This window comes from Pleuronectes platessa, chromosome 16 (assembly GCF_947347685.1).
Source record: "Pleuronectes platessa chromosome 16, fPlePla1.1, whole genome shotgun sequence".
NCBI lineage: Eukaryota > Metazoa > Chordata > Actinopteri > Pleuronectiformes > Pleuronectidae > Pleuronectes > Pleuronectes platessa.
The window spans coordinates 3,676,240-3,700,959 of record NC_070641.1 but is presented as its reverse complement, the minus strand read 5'-3'; the positions used below and the strand labels follow the sequence as shown (position 1 = coordinate 3,700,959).

Sequence of the window (24,720 nt, the reverse complement as noted above, 5' to 3'; positions counted from 1 at the left end):
AATAATGTTTTGAAACTCTCGAGAAACCAGGATGTATCTACCTCCAAAACCACCACTTCATATATATTTCCCTTTAAGCCGCTCAACTGCTTCTTTAAATAGCTGTCTGATGTTGTTTATCTGTCAGGATCTTCTCTCCTTTGAGCTGCTAGACATCAACATTGTTCAAGAGTTGGAGAGTGTCCCAAACAACACCCCTGCTGGTAAGAAGAGTTTGAGTGGTTGTGATTGGGTCCAGGGAGTGAGTGTGTTGTACTCCGAGTATGATGCTAATCCCACTGTTGATCGTATAAAGGAAAAAGCTTTCATAATATCACATTTTTACTACACAATTATTGTGAACAAAAAATTCATACTGATATTTTTATCAAGATATTTATAGAAAATATGTTGTATCTAATAATATCATTATACAATATATGTATGAATTCAGTCAAATTTATCTTAGACTCTGATTATAGTGTGTTTTGGTCTTTTTTTGGCAAAATAATATATAACAAAATACCACTAGTGGAGATTGTGTGTGTGTATAAATATATATTGTGGCAGGACAAGGAAAGGCAGAGACGCAGGTACTGTTTACTGTCGTTTATTCAGTAGCAAGGAAGAACTGGCACATGTTCCCCATACGGGAAGTATATATAGCTACAGCCTCTAACATTACCCATCAACCCACTGGGTGAGAGGACACACCCCTGAGTGCACGCCACACAGCCCCCCCCCGAACACCCAGAGGGAAAAAAAAAATGGGACAAAAGTCAGTACCTCTCAGGGGGTTTAACGAGGCGACCATAACGGCTACGCCGACCCCCGTCCGCAACCGCAGGGGTGGAACAGGCAGAAGGGACATCATTTACAACAGGCACAGGATCAGGAGGCACAACTGGAGAAAACAACACAGGGGTCTTAGAAGGGGGGCGACCACGACGGGGAACCCGGGCCGGTAGCACCTCTTCGCCGGCCAACAGATGAGCTGGCTTAAGCCTGTCTAACGAAACGCGCTCCCTGCGCCCGCCCATGTCCAGAATGAAACTTTTAGAACCCGCCTCTAACACTCTAAACGGGCCGTCATACGGGGGCTGGAGGGGAAACCGGTGAGCATCGTGACGCACGAAAACAAACCGAGTGGTCGCGAGATCCGTTGGCACGAAAGACCGAGGAGAAAAATGATGCACGGGCACCGGTGCACAAGCGGCCTGTGACGCAGGACGCGCAACAGGAACCGGAAAGGGGGCCGAGCTCTGAGGCAGAAACTCCCCAGGGACGCGGAGCGGCTGACCGAGCACCAACTCTGCAGGCGAGGCATCCAGGTCAGCCTTAGGAGCCGAGCGCAACCCGAGCATCACCCACGGCAACCGATCCAACCAGTTCGCGTCTGCGAGCGCAGCCCGCAATGACGCCTTAAGCGACCGGTGAAAGCGTTCACACAAACCGTTAGCCTGGGGGTGGTAGGCAGTGGTACGGTGAACCTGTGTGCCCAAAGACTTTGCTAGCGCCGACCAGAGATCCGAAATGAACTGCGGGCCTCTGTCAGAGGTGATATCAGACGGTGCACCAAAACGTGAGACCCAAGCTGAAAGAAAAGCGCGTGCCACGTCCGCAGATGTCGTGGAAGACAGAGGAACCGCCTCTGGCCACCTAGTGGTCCGATCTACCATGGTAAGGAGATGTGTAAAACCCTGGGAAGGGGGAAGAGGCCCCACAAGGTCGATATGCACATGATCAAAACGCTTGGCCGGAATCAAAAATGGCTCGAGGGGCGCCCTAGTGTGCTGGTGAACTTTTGCGCGCTGACACACCACACATGTGGCCGCCCACTCTTTGACCTCTTTGCGAAGGCCAGGCCACACAAACTTCGAAGACACCAACTTCACCGACGCCCGGACACCCGGATGAGAAAGAGAGTGCACCATATCAAAGACCCGACGGCGCCAAGCAACCGGCACCACCAGGCGGGGTCGGCCCGTGGAGACGTCGCAAAGGAGGGCAGGCCCACCATCTTGCACCACTGCCTCCTCCAGCTCCAGACCGGTACTCGCAGCTCTCAGTGCAACGATACCCGGGTCCCCAGGTTGATCGGCAGCCAGTGCTGAAAAATCAACCCCAAGATGCACAGGGCACACCAGCACCCGCGACAGGCAGTCTGCCACCGGGTTCGCTTTACCCGCCACATGTTGGATGTCCGTTGTGAATTCGGAGATCGCCGCTAGATGGCGCTGCTGGCGAGCAGACCATGGCTCTGTCACCTTCGCCATAGCAAACGTCAATGGTTTGTGGTCAACATAGGCTGTGAAAGGGCGGCCTTCCAGCAGGAAACGGAAATGACGCGTAGCCAGGTACAACGCTAACAGTTCCCGGTCAAACACGCTGTATTTTCGCTCACTGTCTCGCAAACCGCGGCTAAAAAATGCAAGGGGCTGCCACGCACCCGCAACACGCTGTTCAACCACTGCACCGACAGCCACATCCGAAGCATCGGTCGTGAGGGCGATGGGCGCCCGAGACGCGGGGTGCGCCAGAAGCGCCGCGTTAGCCAGGGCAGCCTTAGCCCCCTCAAAAGCCTGGATCCTCACAGGGGTCCAGTCAACCTGGTCCTTGGCTTCCTTAAGCTTCAAAGCACCATACAATGGTTGCAGGAGTTGGGCCGCACGAGGCAAGAAACGATTGTAAAAGTTTACCATGCCCAAAAACTCCTGTAGCGACCTGACCGAGACTGGACGGGGAAAATCCGCAACTGCATGCACCTTCGAGGGCAAAGGAACCGCACCCTGCGACGAAATGCGATGGCCCAAAAAGTCTATGACAGACAGCCCAAACTGGCACTTGGCTGTGTTGACAATGAGACCATGTCCATCAAGGCGCTGGAAAACCTGCCTAAGGTGCGACAAATGCTCATCAACCGACGGGCTGGCCACCAAGATGTCGTCCAAATAGACGAAAACAAACGCGAGGTCACGTAACACCGAGTCCATCAAGCGCTGAAACGTCTGCGCTGCGCCTTTAAGGCCGAACGGCATTCGCAGGAACTCGAAAAGCCCAAACGGTGTAATGACTGCAGTCTTGGGCACGTCCTCTGCCCGCACAGGCACCTGATGATAACCTCGCACCAAATCGATTTTAGAAAAAATTGTCATGCCCGCCAGACGAATCGAAAAATCCTGAACATGCGGAATGGGATAACGGTCATGGGCCGTAATGTTATTTAAACGGCGGAAGTCACCGCACGGCCGCCAAGACCCGTCCGCCTTGGGCACCATGTGGAGCGGCGAAGCCCACGGGCTGTTGGACCGCCTAACGATCCCCAAACGCTCCATGGTAGCAAACTCCTCCTTTGCGGTGGCTAACTTCACGGTGTCGAGGCGACGCGAACGTGCGAAAACGGGCGTACCCGCAGTGGGAATGAAATGTTCCACGCCGTGTTTAGTAACCGCGGCAGAAAATGCGGGCGTTGTCAGCGAAGGAAATTCCGCCAGTAAGCGCTGGAAGACATCCTTTGACGCCGCGAAATTAGCGTGTGTTGACGGCCCGGGTCCCCCTGTCTGACACGGAAAAGACGCAAAAGACACAGCATCAATGAGCCTGCGATTAGCTACATCCACTAACAACCCATTAGTGCACAGAAAATCTGCTCCGATAATAGGAACCGTAATGGAGGCTACAACAAAGTCACACAGAAATTTGCGTCCATTGAAACACACAGTCACAGACTTGGTACCAAACGTCTCTATAGCCGAACCGTTAGCCGCTGTCAGACGCGGACCACTGCCACAGGCCGAGAGGTCCGTAGCTGCAGGAGGGAGAAGGCTCTTCTGCGAGCCGGAGTCCACCAGGAACTGATTACCTGATATGGAGTCATGAACGAACAGCAGCTCCTCTTGCTCGCCAGCGCCCACGGCTGCTACCGAGCGCCGGCTCTTCCGTTTCCCGGTGCCTCGAACGCGCACGGAGGAACGCAGCGGCGCGCCTTGCTGCCGAAGCGCTGATGGAAGAAACACAGCTGGCCGCGCTGTCTGCGGGTGGAAACTGCAGCCGTCAATGCCGGAACCTCGTCTTCCAACGTCGGCTGCAAGGACTCCACGGCCACACTCTGCACGGAGACGTTCCTCGAAGTCAGCAGGATCCGGTCCGCCTGCTCAGCCAATCCACGGAAGTCGCCGGCCGCCAAACAAGAAGAGTTGGCGAGGGCTGCGCGCACCTGCAGCGGGAGCTGGCGCAGAAAGATGTGCGGGAACAGGAAACCATCATCCTCGGAGCCCAGCAACGACAGCATCTCGTCCATCAGGTCCACTGCCGAACCATCGCCCAAACCGGGAAGCGACAGTAGCTTGTCCGCTCTCTCCGCGGCTGACAAGCTGTAGCGCCGGAGGAGAAGCTGCTTGAGGGCGGCGTACTTTCCGCGCAGTGGCGGGGCTCGCAGGAGCTGCATCACGCGCCGGGTGGATTGCTGGTCCAAAGCCGCGACCACCAAAAAATACCTGGAGTCGTCTGCCGTTACTCCTCGCAGATGGAAAAGAGCCTCGACGTGCAGAAACCACGGCGCGGGGTCGTTCTGCCAAAACTCCGGCAGTTTAACGTGCTCCGCGGAGCTGGTCGGTCGCGGAAGCTGCGGCGCCATGGTCGTTGTGGAGACACGGTCCACGGGCGCCGGGGAAGAAAATACGTCTTCCCCAGATGAGGAAGGGACACTATCCTCCTCTACCTCGAACATGTCCAAAAAACGGGGTCACCAATGTGGCAGGACAAGGAAAGGCAGAGACGCAGGTACTGTTTACTGTCGTTTATTCAGTAGCAAGGAAGAACTGGCACATGTTCCCCATACGGGAAGTATATATAGCTACAGCCTCTAACATTACCCATCAACCCACTGGGTGAGAGGACACACCCCTGAGTGCACGCCACAATATATATATTTATATTAATTCAAGGATATGACTTAACAAAGACAAATTGGGTTCTGCATTTCCCTGCCTACAAGACTAGTGTCCCTGTTAGCGATTACTCTATAATATTCATGCAGACTGAATATTAAAGTGTTAATCTGACCATTCTGTAACTTTTGACCAAAAATTTATTCTAACGTGGCTTTAGTCCTTAATACGTTGGCAATCCAGTGCATTGTAAACTATCGCATTCGAGTCAATAATCTAGCTATGGACAAAGCGACTTCTGGGTCTGCACTAAAGTGCAGCCCGGGCCTCAATTATCTGTCTAAACCTGATTAAGCCCGAGAGAATCAGCTGAGCCCTCCCTGATTTTGACAGGAATTCTGTTTAAGGTGTCTGAACCCGACGGTAGCTACTCCTGATTTCAGGAACGTGTAGCATCAAAAAATCAAGTATATAGCCCAGCCAATGGGATCAAACACGAATATCATAAAACATTATGTCCAAAGCCAGGGCTCAGTCATGTATGCCGAAGTGTCCTTGTGCAAGACACTGCAACCTAAACTGCCCCTGGGGGCTCTGCCAGCAGTATGTAAGTGAAGTGTGTCATAGAAAAGCGCAGCATAGAGAGGCTCTATATGAATGGGTGAATGTTCCTGTTGTGAAAAGCTCTTTGAATGATCATTAAGACTGGAATAGCTCTATGTAATGTAGCTCGGTCCATTCCAAACCATTTTAAGGACTTGTTCAAGTTTCTGAAACAATGTCTACATCCACAAACACAAAAAGTGATCATTCAATAACCTGATCATACCTGAGGAACTCATGACTGTGCAAACACTAAATGTGTAAGTTTTCGAAAGCTGGTCCTGCTAAACCAGTATCAATGATGTAGTCCCTACTGCAATTACAAATACGGTAGCTTATGCCAGACTGGAGTTGATGTAAATATTAGGGATGCACCGATATATCGGCCGAACATCGGTAGCGGCCGATATTCGCCTCGTTTACTGATATCAGCTTATCGGTAATAAACTTGACTTTCACCGATATCATTGGCCGATGTTCATATTTGTGGTAAAACCGCTGGGCACGTGCCGCGGCTGGGGGAGCAGTCGCTCCCTCCTCTCCGTGCCGCCAGAGGCTCAGTGTGCGGCACCGGGAGGTCCTCATCCGGTGGCACCTCACGGCGCCGGCGCGGAAGGCGGGGAGGGGACCGGGTACGCGGTCGGCGGCGGCGACTCTCGACGCGTGTCGGGCCCTTCTCGCGGATCACCTCAGCTACGGCGACCGCTGGGGGAACCCTCCGGCTGGCGCCTAGCAGCTGACTGAGAACTGGTGCGGACCAGGGGAATCCGACTGTTTAATTAAAACAAGCATCGCGAAGGGCCACGGTGGGTGTTGACGTGATGTGATTTCTGCCCGACACTCAAAACAGGTAAAACTGAGGAGGGCTTGTTAAGTTATCTTGACTCACGCAGTGTAACTTGGTGTAAAAAGTATGAGCGTAGCGTCTGTTTAAGTACTTTATTCTCATGTGCACCGGCTCTATTCATCCGTCTCATGCACAGGTAACAAGGGAATTGACAACATACGTTATACACACAGAAGCCGTAACACATCTAATAAACGGGCAATACTGCTACCGTAAATCAATGAGAAGAGCGTTCTCTATAATGCTACTTTAACAGGGCTGTTTTAGACAGGGTAAAAGGTGCTGTTTTAAATTATCCTTGTGGTATTTTGACCAAAATATGTTACAGACATTTCATTAAGATCCCAAGGAACCATTTCAACTTGCGGTAAAATGGGCCTAATATGTCTCTGTTAAATAAAGTTTAGTTAAATCAGAGATTGTTTCATAAATCTGATTCAATTTGTGCTCATTAAAAGATAAGAGTGATGAATAGTGCTTTTTAAATAATGATTTAATTATTTTTCTGGCACAAAAGGGTGAATGAATAACAACAAAAAGAAAATAAACAAATATCGGTATCGGTATCGGCTATCGGCCAGATTGTTATTTTAAATATCGGTATCGGTATCGGCCAAGAATTTCCATATCGGTGCATCCCTAGTAAATATTCTTCTTTCTATGCTAATTTCCTCCATTCAGACATGACTCCCTGCATATCCCCTCTGCCTCAAGATGGCCACCTGCAGGACAAGAGCAGTCCGTCTTTGGGTCTGATCCGGGAAGAGACAGAGGTCATCAACAGCATCATGGGTAATGGAGTTTTCTTCATCATACTTTTTTATCTCCTTGATCGAATTTTGTTGAGGTTAACATAAGCTGCTCGTATCCATGCACAGAACATCGAAGATCCTCCGCAGTTTCTCCGGAGGAGGTGTATGTGTTCTGACTGGTCCACCAGTATAAAATCTGTCGAAAGTCCGTCGGAGTTGATGTCAGATCTTAGCAGGAAATCCTCTACTGGATTCATCGCAAGCGAGTGGGGGGTGTTGAAGCTTCTAACATGGGACAGATGAAAAAATGAAAAAAACTACAGCAAAATAAATATCTCTGCGTGAAAAAGTGAAGTCACACACATAGAAATAACTGATTAAGATGTCAAGAGGACCTTTGGTAATAAGAGCAGACACCAATGATGATGTGCTGTAAACAAATTGAACTGATCTATAGTACGCAGCAGAGTTAATACGTGACATCCTGCCTCTGCCTGCTGCACCACCCCTCACCTGAATCCTTCTAAAAATTGTAATATGTTGTGAACACGTCTGAGCGGAGAATCTCCTGCTGCATTGCGCATGTGAGAAAGTCAAGCTGCAGAGAATGTCTGAGGCCAATTCTCTGGGCTTCCTCTACAGGACATGTCTTAAAGCTGCTATACTGTAGTGTCCTAGCAGGAATGCTTCTCAGCATACAGACGGGCAGCAGACTTGTCTACTGCTCTTCTACAACATTTTCACTATTTACATTTTTAATTTGTGTCATACAATTAGTAATCAGGAGCGAGTTTTGCCAGGAGGGATGTGTGAGCACACACATCCAGCTTGGTTAAAATGATGTTTCGCCTGTCACAACCCCACAAATATACAGTGTAAGGTCAAAACTTTTCACTGTGGATGCTCTGCAGCTAAGAACCCATTTGCCACAGCCAGAAAAACTAGAAAAGAGCTCTGAGAACATATACTTCTGCTAAAGCTAATGCCCTATTCGACCAAAATAATTTGTCCTGCCACATTGGCATGCATGCAATTATCTCACTTAAGAACTAGTGTGGCACTCTATATTTTGTGTACATGTGCCCATTTATTTGAATCTGCTCCAAAATTTAATTGGGTCTTCCTTGGGCTATGTCACAAACCTTGACCAAATGTCATGGAATTTAACAAAAGTAAATAAAATAAATGTTTTTGTTTCAGTATGACAGTCTCTATCTCTTTGAAATTAATTAAAACTAATGCAGTTGATTTTTAATGGCAACTCTCTTTATCAGTTTTGCAGAGATATTTGATGAAATAAGAGAATTAATGGCAAAATATTTTCAGAAAGAAATTAGTCCCTCTTTTTTACTAATGAAAACAGAATTAAAATCATCAGAGACACTTTACTGTTTCATAATTACTCTCACATGTTTTTTATGTTGTCATTTAGGAAAAGGTCTACATGTGTTTGGTTTGATGTTTGTCACTGGTCAGCTAAGGACAAGCTGAAGATGACATTGTTGGATGCGACTATGTGGGTAGAGTAGGACACACAGGGCTGGTCAATGAGCTCTCTCGTCTGTGCCTCAGAACTGTTGTCCTCTTGTTAATGGTCCTCAGATGTCCCTCATGGGACAGGATCTGGAGCTGAAGGGGGCGGAGTCCCGGCTCAGGAGGAGGGGGAGGATGATATCAGTGGCTCTCAGTTTGTTTGTGAAACTGTGATTCGCTCGATGACCCTGGAGGAGGCCCCCGACCACGCCCCTCTGAGAGGGTCCCGACCAGGGACAGGTAATATAAACAGTTACTGGACTGAAGACAGGTCACTGGTTTATAGCCGTCCATGGAAATTGTTTACTAGCCTGCAGGTTTTTAGATTGTCCTCCAATTTGAGTCTGTTGTTTTTGTTTCCCAGCCTACATACCGAGTTAGTAAAAAATAAGATGAATTAAAGACAAAAGTTGGTTAAAAGAGTAATTATTTTAAAAACGGATCATTTTGGAACATTCAACAAAAACAACGAACCCAGTCATACTACATATCAATAAGGCTACAGATGTCAGTCCCCCACTGTGTGATGACATTTGTTTGGGAAGAATGTTGAAAATATTTATTCACTAGTTAGTCAGCGTCTTCCAATACAGGAACTTAACTACCTGTAAGATAATGTTCTCTCTTTTTACGGCTTTTGATTTAGTCTCTGGACACTTTGGGGAAAATTGCTGGATCTAATCTTTAGCCAGGCCAAATATCACTAGAGTTGATTCAAGAAAAAAGCTCCATCTTCCTATGTTGAAACAGCTAAGCCCTCCACTGGACAAAACCATAACACTTTTAACCCGTAAAAATTCTGCCCTCCTACAGGTGTAATGATATTTGATTGTATTGACAAGCTTTTCTGTAAAGCTATAGAAGCACCACCAATCTCAGAGCTCTCTGAAGTTTATTGTAGATTCTAGGCAAAGAAAGACCCACAGGGCTTTAGGCCTTAAAAAAATCTTAAATCTGTTAAAATTGTACATACTAGGTGTCAAATAAGTATGTCGTAAATATATTTACATGCAGAATGCATCGTTTGTAAGGTAGGAATTGATCTCAGTACAATCTGTTTGGCTATGCATTTCTACTGTCTCTGTAGTTTAAGAGACATAACGGTGCTTTGAGGGTTATTCTCTACTAGGCTACTTCACCTGTCTTCAATTATGGGGAAGTGTTAGTAATTCTAGAACTCTTTCATATTTTTCATACTTGACAGAAATCTTAAATTTAATATGGTGTTTAAATCTTAAATTTAACTTAGTGAAACCTACAGAAATCCTGCTAATAGGAAACAGGAATATTTGTTTGCTTCTTTTTGTGGGTGACTTTTTTTAAATCTGACAAAGTGGTGTTGATAGGGTTCTTTACTTTAACACATTTGTATTTTTTTTAAATGGATTTTAGCATTATTCTGCAGCATTACTGTTTTTGACTCCCTCAGCTCTCATCATTCTGTTCCGTTGGCAGAAGTTAGTTGTTATCAGTAAAATGGCTCTGATAAAGGCACTGTGCTCTGCCCACTCAGCTCCATGCTGCCATCTACATTAGCAGCTAGCTGATGAAATAGCTTCTCACGTCAAAATGACTGAGGGCTGTCTTAGATCCTGTTCTCACGTCAGCTATCTTAACATTAGATTCCTCAAAAAAACACTAAACCATATGGGTAGTTCAGCAGGTGTGCCAGATTGGATTAGACGAATATTTGTCTTGGTTTTCTCTCTGTCTTTAAAGGTTAAGTGTGTATAATTCAGTGACATTTAGTGGTGAAGCTGCATGTTGCAGCTGACTAACTCACTTCACCATCCCCTTCCAAACATGAAACAGAACCTTGGGTAGCCTCCAGTTGTCATAAAAACTCAAAAAGGTTTTAGTTTGTCCAGTCTGGGCTACTGTAAAAAATATGGAAGCCTTCGTAGAGAGGACACGCTCTTGATGTAAATATAAGGTTTCTAAACGTCTTACGAGGCGGCTCAAATTTGCCTAAAACGTCTGTCTGAGGAATACTGAAAGTAAATTGAAAGCTGTTCTTGAACCATTTGGAGTACATGCATGGTCTTGGCAGAATCACTCTAACTGGTACTGGCATTGAGTAATTGCAGTTGGAACACACTGAAATATAAGGTTTTTATTTCCGCCTGAATATTTTTTGGTAAACAGATCCCTGCAGATGACTCTAGCTGGGACTTATGAGCTGGAAAACACAATGGGACCACAGCATGAAGCCATACCTAGCCCAAGTTCAAATTTGATAACAATACCACAGAAAATGAATATTTTACACATGTATTTCTAAGGGTATGTCTAGGCGGTTTCCATTTAGAGACTCCAAAAGACCCTTGGTAACCATGGTCACACACTTTCACACTGAAAGAAAAAGGGCTCTCACACACACACACACCCCTCCCCCAGATCAGAAGTGACTCCTACAGACACACACAGAGTGAAACAGAGGGCCATACACAAAACACAACCAAAACAACACTTCTTTGCCTTTTACCAACAGCTCTTCGTCGTTACACAGCGATTTCGTCGCTGTGCCTGTAATTTGACGCCCTGACGCGTCACATCTGCATGTTGGAAATTTCATTGGCTAAACGAAACGCCAGTCATCATAATAATCGGTTGCAATTGGATCAGTCTTTAAATGACAGAAGAGGTGCAAACACTGTACTTCAACGAGGTCTCTCGTTGGCTATTGCAGGCTGTGGACAACCCATGCCAGCTCCTATTGGGTCAAGTGAGCTGTCAATCTTAAATTTAGAGTCTAGCCGCCATTTTGAAATCAAGAGAACACTTGTGTTTACATGCAATCAGGAGTTACGTGGGGAAATACATCGAAGGTTACACATCGCTGCTGGCTGCTCTGAGATGACGCAAAAGCAGTCTGTGGGTATTCTTTGATGTCTAAATGGACTAAATATGTTACTGGATTGGATCGTCTGGACCTTTGGCAATGTAATAAGACAGTTTTTGGTGGAATATTATCGTTCTGTGGATTACGATGAAGCTTCTTAGGTTAGCCATCTCCATTTTGTTTTTGTTTTTTTGTTGTTGTTGGTCTGACTGAGACGTTGAGTGTAAGAATCGTAGCTTTCCAAAGATGTGTTGCATCTTGTTGTTCTGGGTTTGTACTCTCAGGGTTAATGCACTTATTGTAAGTCACTTTGGATAAAAGCGTCAGCTAAATGAAATGTAATGTAAAGTAATGGACTATGGCCCACTGTATTGCACTTCCCAGTTTAGACACTAGATGGCGCCCAACTCACCCCTGACCTTCCAGCTGTCCCTCAGAACGTCGAGCAAGGCGATTGAGGCGCACTGTCAACAGTCCGCTCCAGGGCAGGGGGGCGTGGTGGCGTGAATGGCCCAGACCATCGTATTTTTTTCTGTATGTGGCCCTCGGGATAAAAAGTTTGGACACCTCTGGTTTAGGCCATCAATGATACAGGCCAAACTTGAGGGTACGCTGTGGCTTAAGGCGAATCTGACTGGGGACTGGCTTGAATGGCAGCACTATGAAAGCCATGTGGCCCGCTCAATAGATCAGACATCATTACCTCTATGCCCTTTAAACTAAATACTAAATACCCTATTTTTTTAATTGTCTCATTGTTTACGTTGAATTTGCGTTGTCTTTTATGGAAGATAACTTGCAATTAATATTTAAAAAAAAGTCTTCCTTTTGACCATCTGGTGTTTCGGTATGTTTAACATTCTTCCCACAAGAAATAAATACCCAAAGTGCCCTGGACTGAAATGTCACAAATCACTTATCAGTTTCAAAAAAGTAATTGGTCAGTTGTCTGTAAACACAAAGCTTGAAAATGTTGTTCACACAATGACTGTGAGGATTACTTTCGCATTTTCTTTCTATATTTTTTAGCATATGACTGAAAGAGAAAAGTGTCACAGTGTCTAACAGTTATCCTCCTGTTTACTCTCAGTGGCACGTCCAGCTGCTCAGAGTGGCTCTTCCTCCTCCTCCTCTTCCTCCTCCTGCGTGAACAGCAAATCACTGAAAACATGGGAGACTCCAGACAGTAACCCCGGCAGTTCCAACAACACCCTCAAACCACCTGCTACGCTGAAGGCTTCCCTCCCTTCCCCACTGAAAGCATCCCTACCTGCTCCCACGTCTGTGGCTCTGACCCCAGGGCCCGGCCCCAACTCGGCACCAACCCTGCCTTCTCCTTCAGCCAGGGCCTCCACAGCCACAGGTGAGAGCAGTAGACACAGTGATTGAGTTGTTTAGTCATGACATGTGAATCATGCTTTTTATTCACAGTTCAACAGGAAATTTTGTATTATTTTTCACTCACTTTTTTCTTCACTCGAATTGATAAAAGAGGTTAAATGTATTGGTTTGTGGAAAATGACATTGTCTTGTAGTTGACCAGCATATATTGTGCTCTTACCTGATCCAACCTATTGATTCTGGAACTTTCTCTTCAATAAGTCTGAGATGCAGGCATAATTTCTGCTTATAATTTGAAACTGTGAAAGCAGCTTTCATTTGTAAATGCCTTTTTAAAGATAACCCTTTGTTTTCTCTGCAAACCTGAGCAGCATGAAGTGTATATGTCATGTCATGCTTCTGTTCATCAGTCCCATTCTGATGAAAACATTATGAGTGAATTTCTCCCTGTTTGGCGCTCTTTGAACCTTTAAGGATGAAATCAGAACTAGAGTTTGGTGGTCACAGGTCAAAGTCACTCTGATCTAAAGTTGGTCCCATTATTGTGAACATGATATATCAGGAATGCATGGTAAAAAAAATCATAAAATCTGTCACAAACATTTACTTAGACTCAAGGAATAACTAGTAAGAATTGTTTTGGTCAAAGGTCAAGGTCACTTTAAACCTTTACAAAATGTTAATTTGGGCTCATGATTTTATAAGCTTACTATGATGAAATACAATCTACACTTTTCATTAAATCCCTTCGCAGTCTTCACTACATATTTCAAATGTTTGAATGTGCAGATGCCAGAACACAGAAGGCGATCCTATGCAGAAGTCACCGTGAGCGTGTGGGTGCGTTGATGATGTTTTTAACACTTGACAGACGTATATATATATTTTTTTTTAAAAGGAAAAAAAAGAATAAAAATATCTCAGGATGGAAATGCCGTGCCATACATGTGGAAGACACAGACAAAGATGTCAAGAGAGCTTTTAGTGATAAGGGCCCATGCCGGTGTCGATGTGCTGTAAAACAAAACATGATCTCGGCAGCAGAATGTTTACATTATGTCCTGCCTCTGTCCGCTGCACCAGCCCTCGCCTGAACGCTCCGTAGATTTCTGTGTGGTGTTGAATGCATTGGAGCAGAGATCTCCTGCTGCATTGTTCATGTGTGGAAGGCAATCTCCAGAGAAAGCCTGACAGAATTGTGCGGACATCCTCCTGAGTTCATGTCTCAAAACAGCTTTATTGCCTCACTCTCCTTCCAGTTTTATGTGTTTTCATCGAAACATCAAACTTTTTGGGGAATTCTGATACAGATGCGGTTAAAGAGTCCCACATGGAGAGCATCTGTGTCAAGCCAAGGGTGAAGGAGAGGGAGAAGGAGCCAGGGGAGGAGAATGAGAACGAAGGAGGGGAGAAGGGAGAAGAGATAAGAAGTCGCTCCTCCTCCACCTCCTCAGAGGATTACATCATCATCCTCCCTGATTGCTTCGACACCAGCCGGCCACTGGGGGAGTCCATGTACAGGTATTTGCCATATCAGCACAGGAGTAACAGAACTGGTCACCATGTGTTGTCTTGGGAATATGTGGGTGAAGTGACTCCAACATGGCGGCTGGATGTTGTCTGCTGTGTATGTTGCTGCTGTGTATGTTGTTGCTGTCCCTTTAATCCCCATTCCTTGTCCTGTTGCAGCTCTGCTCTGTCCCAGCCTGGTGACATCTCAGCCAAAACCCCCACAGACCTTGATACTCCAACTTCTGACCTTACTGACCACCCAAGCAGTACTGCTGAAGACATGGGAGTAGCTGAGGCAAATGAAGCTTCAGGGACAGAGTTGTCGGGCACCAGCAGTGCCAACGACATGCTTTGTACATCTCAAACGCTGGATGATGAACCACTGACACCTGAAGTGGTGGCCCCACCTACAGCCATCGTCTCACCAAGGTCAGTATTAATGACGAGATATAAGAAAGGCCATTATCTCCAATCCCTGTCATTTTTTTGTTGAATTCAGTTTATTAGATAAACAGGGTCCATATACAAAACAATCGTTGTATCTGTGGTTCTTGAGCAGGAAGATATAAAAATAATCCATCGATCCATCCATTATCTCCTCTGCTTATCCTTTGAGGGTTGCGGATGATTAATTGGAGCCAATCCCAGAGCGAGAGGGAGGATATACAGTACACTGGACAAGTCATCAGTGTATTGCAGGGCTGACATACAGAGACAAACAACACATTCACACTCACTTCTGCATGTCTTTGGACTGCAGGTGCTGGAGTAAACACAGAAAAACCCACATAGAACATACAACTCCAGAAAGAAAGGCCCATATAAAAGACAATACCATCAATCAGGCACATACCAGATAAAATACCAAATGGTGCTGAATATATCAAACTTTAAAATAATAGTACACTGATGGTGGCTCCAAAGATTGTTTGCGAAGAGTATATAATTGTTAAACGTAGTCACCCCTGAGACCAGCTTGAAGCACAATAAGGTAAATGCGAGACAATCTTTGATTAAATTAACAGTTTAGTAGCATTAACGGGGTGTATTTGTCTAATATGTCTAAAGCTCTTTAACATAGATTGTATGTATAAATGGACCATGCGTCACCACTTCCTCCCACTAGTGAATCCCAGATACGAAAATCACTTTGTCAGTGTCAGGTTTGTGGCCCCGCTTTCTCATCCTGAGATTATCTGTTTTCTTTTAGTTGTTTTCATTTTTGCGTCTGTCGCTTGTTAGAAGCCCCTCCACTTGCTCACTGTGAATCCAGTGCAGGATCTCCTGCTGTGTTCTCATATCGTCTCACGACTTTCTGCAGACTTTGTATTAGGGGGCCAGGTGGAGAAAGTTTGCAGAAACTCTGGAGGCCTTCACTCGGACATTTGCATTCACACATAGTAATTCACCTCCAGAGTAAAACAGCAGAAGATCTCCGGAGTTAAGGCCGAATTATAGTCCTGCGACTGCAACCGCGGAAGTCCACGCAGCTGCATCGACGGACTCGTTTTGGTTTATGCTTCTATAACGTGTTGCGCGTGTTGCAACGCAATTCACCGCCAGAACACTAGGCGGAGTAATGTTGTTTGTCGAAGACAAAACACACAAAGAAGAGACGTGTTCTTCTTCGCCACTCCAGCTCCTCATAGCCTATTTCTGGCGGACAAATCGGCCAGTCAGTAACGGGTTATACAAGTGGTAGTATCATTTCAGGAGTATTGGCTTCAATTTCAGCCAATTTCAAACCACCCTGCCCAGATCCAATACATTAGAGCAGGGCTATTCGATTACAAATTCAGTTAGGCCATATTTTCCAACCAAGAAATTTAGATGGGCCAGACATTTTCATCGGCCGGTAAGCAGCAATGACAAATCCTAAACCCACATAACTAAATGTTTTGGAAAACAAGTAATGTTTATTCATCGGTTCCTTTTAAAATGTGGTCACATCTGACACAGGCACATGAAAAAGTGCATTAAAAACAATTTAAAAATGCTAAAACTCAACAGAATCTGAGGTAATATCAATACTCTATTCCCCTTTTCAAGTATTTTTTTTAACATTTTGGTCATATCTGACCTAGGCACAACTCAAATTGCATAACAATTAAAATAATACACAGTATTATCAATAGCTTGTTTCCCTTTTGAATTCAAATAATATTTTGGTCATATACCCAGGCACATCAGAAAGTGCATTTAACAGAAAAAATAAGAACTATCAAAGCTATCAGTGCACACATCCATAACAAGTGAAATAGGTAATTAACACACAAATACAATTTTACTACTGATTAGGCATGGCTTTGTTACACATCCCACATTATATTGATTTGTAGGCTACAGTTACCCTGCTGACTTTCTTATTGGGAGAAGCGAGATGTTTTGTTCTGAACAAACGCAGTGGATTTAATTTCATAAGATGTCAATGCAAATTCGAAGGCATTAGTGAAGAGTGCTGTCTGTCAGGGAGCAACGTGAGCTGCTTTCTTTTTTCTTTATATGTGAAAAACTTGATTCACATGTGTATGTTGATCTAAACCTAATGCGCACTGTGTTGGCTACTTTCTTAATGTTGGTGAACTGTTCTTCGTTAACATCAGCCCAAAACATAGCAGGCCCGTTTGTGTGAAGCTTCTGTGCCATGGTAATGGATGATTACATATCAGCAAGTTTGAGTATAAGTTTCCCCTCGTTGATGGAAGGGAGAACTAGCTTTGCTCGGGCGGATAAGTCCCCTTCTGTTGCAACAGTGAACGGGTCTCTGTCAAATCCCATTACCTCTGTGGGCTGAGCAAGTCCATCCAATAGACCAGCAAAGTTCTCTTTCAACTTCACAATGAAATCTGTCATCACATCCGTGATTTGTGCCGGGGATGAGATGCATTTGTGGAGAGTTTGAAAATGCAATGCAGTGCGTTGCATTCATGGTTTGTACTATTGTAGGAATTTTGGCTCTCTGATTTTCTCTGCATTTCTTGCAGTACCACAGGCTTGGCCACTCAGAGGGTTGCTTCTTGGCCACATATGGCCCGCCCCGCATTCCACCATTTGAATAGGCCTGCATTATAGAGTTCCTTCTCCAGTAGAATACATCTTTTGACCCTCCCAGTGCAACCTAGATTTAAAACTTTTTTTTATTCTAAGGGTTTGGGCATGCCGAAAGTTTTTTCCATCGATATCAAAGCTTGAAAAATATCTTACCCTTGACTCTGCACAGTCCAGAGAGCAGTGGAGAAACAGATGCTGACACTGCTGCTGCTACTGCTGCTGCTGGGGAAGGAGCCGAGGGTTCTGAATTGTACCAAACTGGGGATGGTAAGCATATCTCCATCAGTTTGAGTCTGAGTAGAGTTTATCTTTAGTATCTTGTCATCCATGCGGATACTGACAAATAGGTATGATTACTGACAGAGTTTTTGAAACTGGATCAATCTGTGATGGAGTCAAGGATGATGATGATACTGTGATATGTTGTTGTCCTGCAGCCTCTGGTTCTGAACAGACTCAGACAGATGATACTGGAGATACTGAGGGCACAGAAGAGAACCCTGAGGACCCAAGGTCTCTCTCACACATACACACACGCACACGCACACGCACTCACACAGAGAGAGATGAGTATTGCAGGCTCCTACAACATTCTTAAGTCTTATCATTACTTGTATAGAAACATGTCAGGGTATATTTAAATTCCAAGGCTTTTACATAATAGATGTCAAACTTTTGATCTAACCCCTTATTGTCCCTCCTTAGGCACCCAGGCATCACCAGCGGCCTGGTGAAGGGAGCTCTGTCAGTAGCTGCTTCTGCTTACAAAGCTCTGTTCACTGGACAAGGCCCCACACAGGTCAGCAAGTAACTTACATTATATATATGTTATTTTATTTTGTACAATATATTTGATTACTGTGTCTTAAACACTTTGATATTTAAGGAAACCCTTAAGTACTAAAACTACTATCAAGTTTTCTGGCCTTTATCCCGAGCTAAACCATCTAAAGTTAGATATCTGCCAACACAAAGGCCGATCTGATGCTTTACCCATTCAGGATAGTGCTGTGAAATAGCCCCTAAATTTGCCCCTGTCCTGATTTCTTCTATGATTGAATATTTGCCACACTTAAATGTTTCATATCATCAAATTAATTTTTATATTAGACTAAGATAACCCAACTAAACACAAAATACAGTTTTTTATTATTTCAATGTTCAAAGAACCTGTCTGGCAATGTGAAGAAGGCCAAAAGGTCTCAACAAATGATGCCGCTAACAAAGTAATTGAAATCTATTAGTTTGGAAAGGGTAACTAAGCCATCTGGCACTCCAGCAAACCACAGTTAGAGCCATTATCTACAAAAACAATGACAACTCATCCAGGAGGTCACAAAAAAAACAAGATGAACATACATAGGTCCCATTATATCTGATGTTAAGCTATCACATATTACATTAATAAGGACATCATACCATAAATATTTTTTTCATCAGATATGCACTGAACTCTGTATAATCTCCTGACATTATCCGAAGGATCTGTATGTGAGAACATAAATGTCTAAGTAAGAGGCTCAGGAGTTACTCTTGAGTTTTAGTTTTTCTTGAGGATTCACAGCAAACAAGCGGGCATGTTGATAATGCTTCTAACATGCAACAGACCCAAAATACAAAAATAAAGACGATAAATATCTCTGGTTGAAGAAGCGGTGCCATACATGCAGAAGACACAGATGAAGATGAAAAGAGCGCTTGTGGTGATATGGGCCGATGCCGTTGTGGATGTGCTGTAAACCGAGAAACATGATCTCCGCAGCAGAATTATATGATATTCTGACACTAAACGCTATGCCACCCCTCATCTTAACGCCCCAGAGATTTCTCTGCTGTTCTGAATGCGTCTGACCGGAGAACCTTTTGCTGTGTCTCCATATGTGAAACTGTGGTCATCCTCCGGAGTTCATGCCTGAAAATGGCTTTAGTAACATTTCATTGTCAGAGAAATACAAAAGGGTGTCAAACCTGACGTGCCCATTCAGCTCCCGTTATTGTTTTGTTTGGGGCCGGGAATTACAAACAGTCCGTTTGTTAACTTCACCGTTGTTTTCAAATTATTTGTAGTAAGTTGCATGGACTGATCAGATCTTGTTTCCATGCAGCCTCCATTGGACGCGTCCACCCAGGACACCATGATGGCCGTGCTGGTGGAGATGGGCTTTGGGGACCGGTCACTGAACCAGCGGCTGCTGAAGAAATACAACTACAACCTGCTGGACGTGGTTAACGAGCTTGTTCAGATGACCGACAACGACTGGTACTCCACACGCTACTGACAAAAGGGACGAAGATGTGCAGGAAGAAGGATGGGAGATGGAGATGAAACATAAGTAATAATGAATGAAGAAAGACAAGAAGAAAGAAATCCATTTCTGCTCATCTACCTTTTTACCTTTATCTTTCAGCATATCTCTCTTCTAACTGGTCCAGTTAAATGGAGAGCAATCTTCTCTTTATAACAACATACGGGGAAACATTCCAGCAAGCATCTCTGCAATCCTGCATTAGATCATCAATCACCTACTGTCCGTCGTATAACTGTCAGTGTTGGCCTTTATAGCTCCTCTGCTGACCAATCAAAATGAGCTACGTTTTGCATATCTTTTTATTGAAGCAAGTAAAGAGGGTGGGTTTTAACTTCACAAAGCTAGCAAACATGGCGTTGTGTTAGGTTCCAAAACTAACCAGGTCCAACAATCACATTTAATGTGACCTTGATGTAAATTCACCAACATCAATATAAAAACTATGGTAATTATTTGTTAGTATTGAAATGTCACACACACCACCTTTCTACTTTCGTCTTTTGCCCAGGACTGTGTTAAAGTACACACATCCAGTATTGCATCCGCACTGAGAAAAATAGTCACTTTTGTCAGAGAATGTGTACACATGCTAGTCAGTCATAGAATGAAAGCCACATAAAATTATAGTTGACTGTATATCAAACTGCAAAAAGTCTTAATATAAGGGTTTTTATCAAGGCATCCTGGGTGCTTGATGGTTCCACTTAAGCGTCTGTCATTTGTCCCTGATCTGTTACCCTAACCTGATGGGTGTCAACATAGTTTACCAAAAATCCAGTCCCATAAGAGTGTGGCTACTATTTCTGCACATCCTTGTAAAAAATCTGTTAGTCACTGTTCAAAGGGATTTTTAATGAACTACTCTAGCTGCTAAACTAATGGCTAATGCTTTCACAACAACCCTCCTTGTTAAAGGGAATAAGAAACATTTTTCAAAACTCATATATGTGGACTCACGTTAAAGCTACACAAACTTGTATTTGACACAAACAATCTGCCTATAAGTAAATCCAGCGATTTCATTGGCTCTATAAAAATTCATTGATTTCACTGTGTAAAAATCTGAAGTTTTGAAAGCTGGGGTGATTGGGTGGGAAGGTTTTAGGCTTGGATCTGGTTCAGGTTTGGTCATTGTCAAATGTAATTTATTAGAAAATCTCACTGTGACGTCATTTGCATCTGTGCATCGTGTGTTACATGTTTTAGGCAGATACAGAATGCCCATAGAGGTGGAGTATGGTCACTGCCTTGCATAAGCCAGGGAAACCAATGGTTAGTAATAGTTCAAATAAGCAAAGTTTCTGTCTCTTTTTTCTCACACACTGGAAGATGATTTAAATGTGTCATTAGTCAGCAGAGACTACTATACTGTTTATACATAAGCATAGATTCATTTTAATATATCTGGTTTTATTTGGCTGTTTATTAATGTTGCAAGTTCAGAAAACAGGACTGCTTGGTTATAACCTTATCGCATTTGAACAATGCCAAGAAGTAATTGCTGTATGTCATGAGCCCCGGAGCTTGGTACAAGGTGATTATCTGTTCTCATGTAGGTTCAAACTATCTTAGATTGTGGCTGCTTTTCTATTTATACTTTTGTTTTGTACATTTTGTCAACATTGTTAAAGAGTATATAGGGATGTAACACACCTATTACTGGACTATATGCATAACCTGCTGTATGAGTAGATGACCACTGAAAGGAGAAGAACATTCCCCCAATGTGACTTTAGAGTATTTGCACTTAAAACTTAAAGGACACAGGGACCATTCATTGAACGTAAAACTAACTTTTTCCTCCAACTGACTTTTCCTTCAATCACACATTGTTGTCTTGACAGTCAAGCCTCTTCCTTGCGTTAGTTTATTATTCTGAACATGTTGGCTGTTTCTCACAGTAAGGATTTTCTCCTCTGCTCAGAGCGAAGGTCTCAGTATGCTTCAAATGAACTTGTTCAGTCAAGTCATCTGACGCAAGCGATTCTACCTGCTCTGAGAGGCCACACTCGATGTTGGGGTATTAGTGTCTTACACTTTTGGACAGTCACTCCTTTAAATCATTCCTGGTGTTCAGCCCAATTATTTATACAAAAAGGTTGTGTAAAAAATGAAAAAAACGAAAATTTGCTAAATTAACCTCTATATCTCGCTCTTGCCATAATTCTCACACTATTTTGTTAAGTCACAAAGTTTGGCACATTCACAATTTTGCCATAGGAAAGGGCGTTATAGACAGCTTGTTTGGTTTGCTTGTAGGCAGGTTTGAGAGACATTACAAGCTCTGGCACAGATTTAACACATCATTGTGATTTCATAATAGATAAGGGTTCTCAGCATGAAGCAAATAGTTTGATTTCCATGGCAACACGGATGCATGTCAGGATGGGTGTTTGTGTATCAGATCAAAAAATGAAAAGAAATTAGCTAATCATGCCATTCAGATGGATCCCATGGTGATGATGCAAGATTGCCAACACTGTCCAAATGAAAAAGTTACTTCATCGGTCTTTGTGATGTAATTTTTCACAGTTTTTACTTTGCTTGTAACTACAGTACAGTACACAGAAATACAGGTGTAAAAGGGGTAGAAGACTCAACAATTCTTTGTTTGAAATATAGATGGGAGTGAAGATAAAAATGAAGACATCTCCATTTAGCTTTTTCTTCTTTTAACAACGGAGCAACTTGGAAAAGCTGGTCAAAGTAACTGTTTAGCTGAGTGAGAGTGACTACATTTCATGCCTTCAAACGGCAATGATGAATTAAATCCCCTATACGATGTTCATACATGTTCATATCATTTTACACTCGTGTTTTGTGTGGTGTGCTAAGGTTCGGGGTTGATACTGCTCATCCTTTGTCAGAGCACTTTAAGAGTATGTACAGGATAGTCTTTCCAAACTTTAACTGGAATCAAACAGTGTGTAACAATGTAAAATGTTTTTTTTTTTTTTAAATGTATGATTATACAAAACCTAGTTGGAAGCATTGACTATCAGTTATCACTAATTTAAGTTAAGAATTGAGATTTGTTTTTTCTTTGAATGCTTGAAGGCTGTTTGGAAATATACAAAAACTGAGCTATGGATGTTGTATTATCAGGCTTTTGTGTGGTGCTTGAGTTTGCTCTGCTGGATGTGTGTGTTAGTGTTATACTATGTAAGAAAAGTTACCAGATTGTTTTGAGGTTTGTCTTTTAGTTTGCACGTGAGAGGACTTTGAAATTTGTGGTTGGAGTTGGAACAAATCCTTTAATAAAACAGCAATTGTTGTAGGATTATGATACAATGTGTGCTCGACCAGTGTCAGTGCTATAAAAAAAAGCTGTAATTTCTCACATACTCTAAGGAATAGTTCAACATTTTGAGAAGTATTATAGTTAAGCTTCATCTTAAGTCACAATATCCACCAACAGCACCTCTAAAGATTAGTAGAAAGCAGAAGTAACTTTGTGGAGCTTAGAAGTTGCCCAGAACATAATAATAATATTGATGATGTTGAGATCAGAGAAAATAGAAATATAAAAATAGATATTGGCCTAATCACAGTAGGTTTGATTAGTGCTTATTGGAAAACTTTATTTTTGTGAACATGAAGCAGAAAAGATGCGAGAGCTGATTTAATAATTGTGAAAATACATCAGAAGATTAGGTTAACAAAAAGAGAAAATTGCTTTGTGCCAAATTTAGCTACTAATTTAATTCCACTTATTCTCCTGCCCATGGACAGGTTAACAATCATCAAATCCTGATGACAAATCCCTTAATCTCCAGTACAAATGGACCAAAGGAAGACTACAAGATGATATATTTAATCAAGTACAGGTCAGGCTCTACTCCTAAGATTGCAGGACATGTAGCCTTGATGCTCCTAATAACATTGTTTAAGGCTCTTTGTGTAGAATTTAGTGACATCTAGTGGTGGAGTTGCAAGTTGCAGCTGAATATCCCCTCACCTCACCAATCTTCCAACATGAAAGAGAACCTGTAGTAGCCTTCAGTTTTCATAAAAACTCAAAAGGTGTTTAGATTGTCCAGTTTGGACTACTGTGAAAAACATGGAGGCCTTGAGGACCTGCTTGGGATGTAAATATAAAGTATTTAAATATAAACGGCCCACTCTAGGGCAGAGAAAGGCACAATTTGTACAATTTAGATAATTACACATTGTGAAAACTTATTATATATTCAACATCTGCCATTAGATTCTTTTAGCCTAAATCTTACACACTGAACCTTTAAAAACAGGTATATTAGTTCCCTAACTCTCAGCAGGAGTGGAAATCGAATTCCTCTTAATTTTGAGCTTCACATTGGCTGTGATGTAATGTCTTAGCAGCTCATCCACAGACTTTATATCTAAACTCCTGACTAACTTGACTAAGACAGACTAGTATGGATATGTGGTGAAGATTTAAATGAGACATTATCCTCAGCGTGGCTCATTTTATGATACCCGAGTATAACTGCCACTGAGAATACATGAGTACAGTCTTACACAAAGGTTGAGTTCAATGTTGAGTTCACTCGGCCAATCTTACCTGCATGATGTTAAGGGACTGTGAATTTGGTGTTACCAACAAAATGATGTTGTAAAAAAATCACAAAAGATGGATTTAAAAAGGAAACAGGGAATTTATGAAATGTTTTCTTTATTGGGGTTGTCCAATTGAGTTAATCCCCCACCATCATTATAAATTCCCACTGTAAACTGTGTTAGTAACTTCACATCATGAATACTGCAGTTTTTTCTACGTTTTGCATCACTTTTGCTCAACTGAATCTCACCACAGCCCCCTTAAAAGACAGTATTCTTAAATAAACCCTAGTGCACATATCCAAACCAAACCCCTGTGTAGTGAAATGGAGTTTGTGCACCTGATGTGGAGGGTTTTAGGCTTTAAATTAAGACAGGGCTGGTGAAATATTTTCATACAGGGTTAAAGAAAACAAGTATTTAAGGATGAAGATAAACACTGGATTGCTGAAGCTTATTTTCTATATTGTACTGTATCAACATGGTGTACATATCTGTGTCCAATTAAAGTCAATGCACTTGA

General features: G+C 43.3%; 1 protein-coding gene across 3 annotated transcripts in view; it reads left to right on the top strand.

The window, feature by feature from the left end:
• Positions 1-24,720, top strand: part of nbr1b (NBR1 autophagy cargo receptor b) — a 46,408-nt gene extending 21,688 nt beyond the window's left edge. Inside the window, exons 14-23 of one of the 3 annotated variants that reach the window (XM_053442776.1) lie at positions 128-203; positions 7,000-7,110; positions 8,673-8,843; positions 12,536-12,808; positions 14,097-14,307; positions 14,476-14,727; positions 17,519-17,616; positions 17,787-17,862; positions 18,055-18,148; positions 19,455-24,720. In XM_053442776.1, coding sequence (XP_053298751.1) covers positions 128-203; positions 7,000-7,110; positions 8,673-8,843; positions 12,536-12,808; positions 14,097-14,307; positions 14,476-14,727; positions 17,519-17,616; positions 17,787-17,862; positions 18,055-18,148; positions 19,455-19,628 — 1,536 coding nt within the window. In that variant the 3' untranslated portion in view covers positions 19,629-24,720. Of the gene's footprint in view, positions 1-127; positions 204-6,999; positions 7,111-8,672; positions 8,844-12,535; positions 12,809-14,096; positions 14,308-14,475; positions 14,728-17,518; positions 17,617-17,786; positions 17,863-18,054; positions 18,149-19,454 lie in introns of those variants that run through there. The other 2 variants (XM_053442777.1, XR_008341990.1) reach the window with 2 other exon arrangements.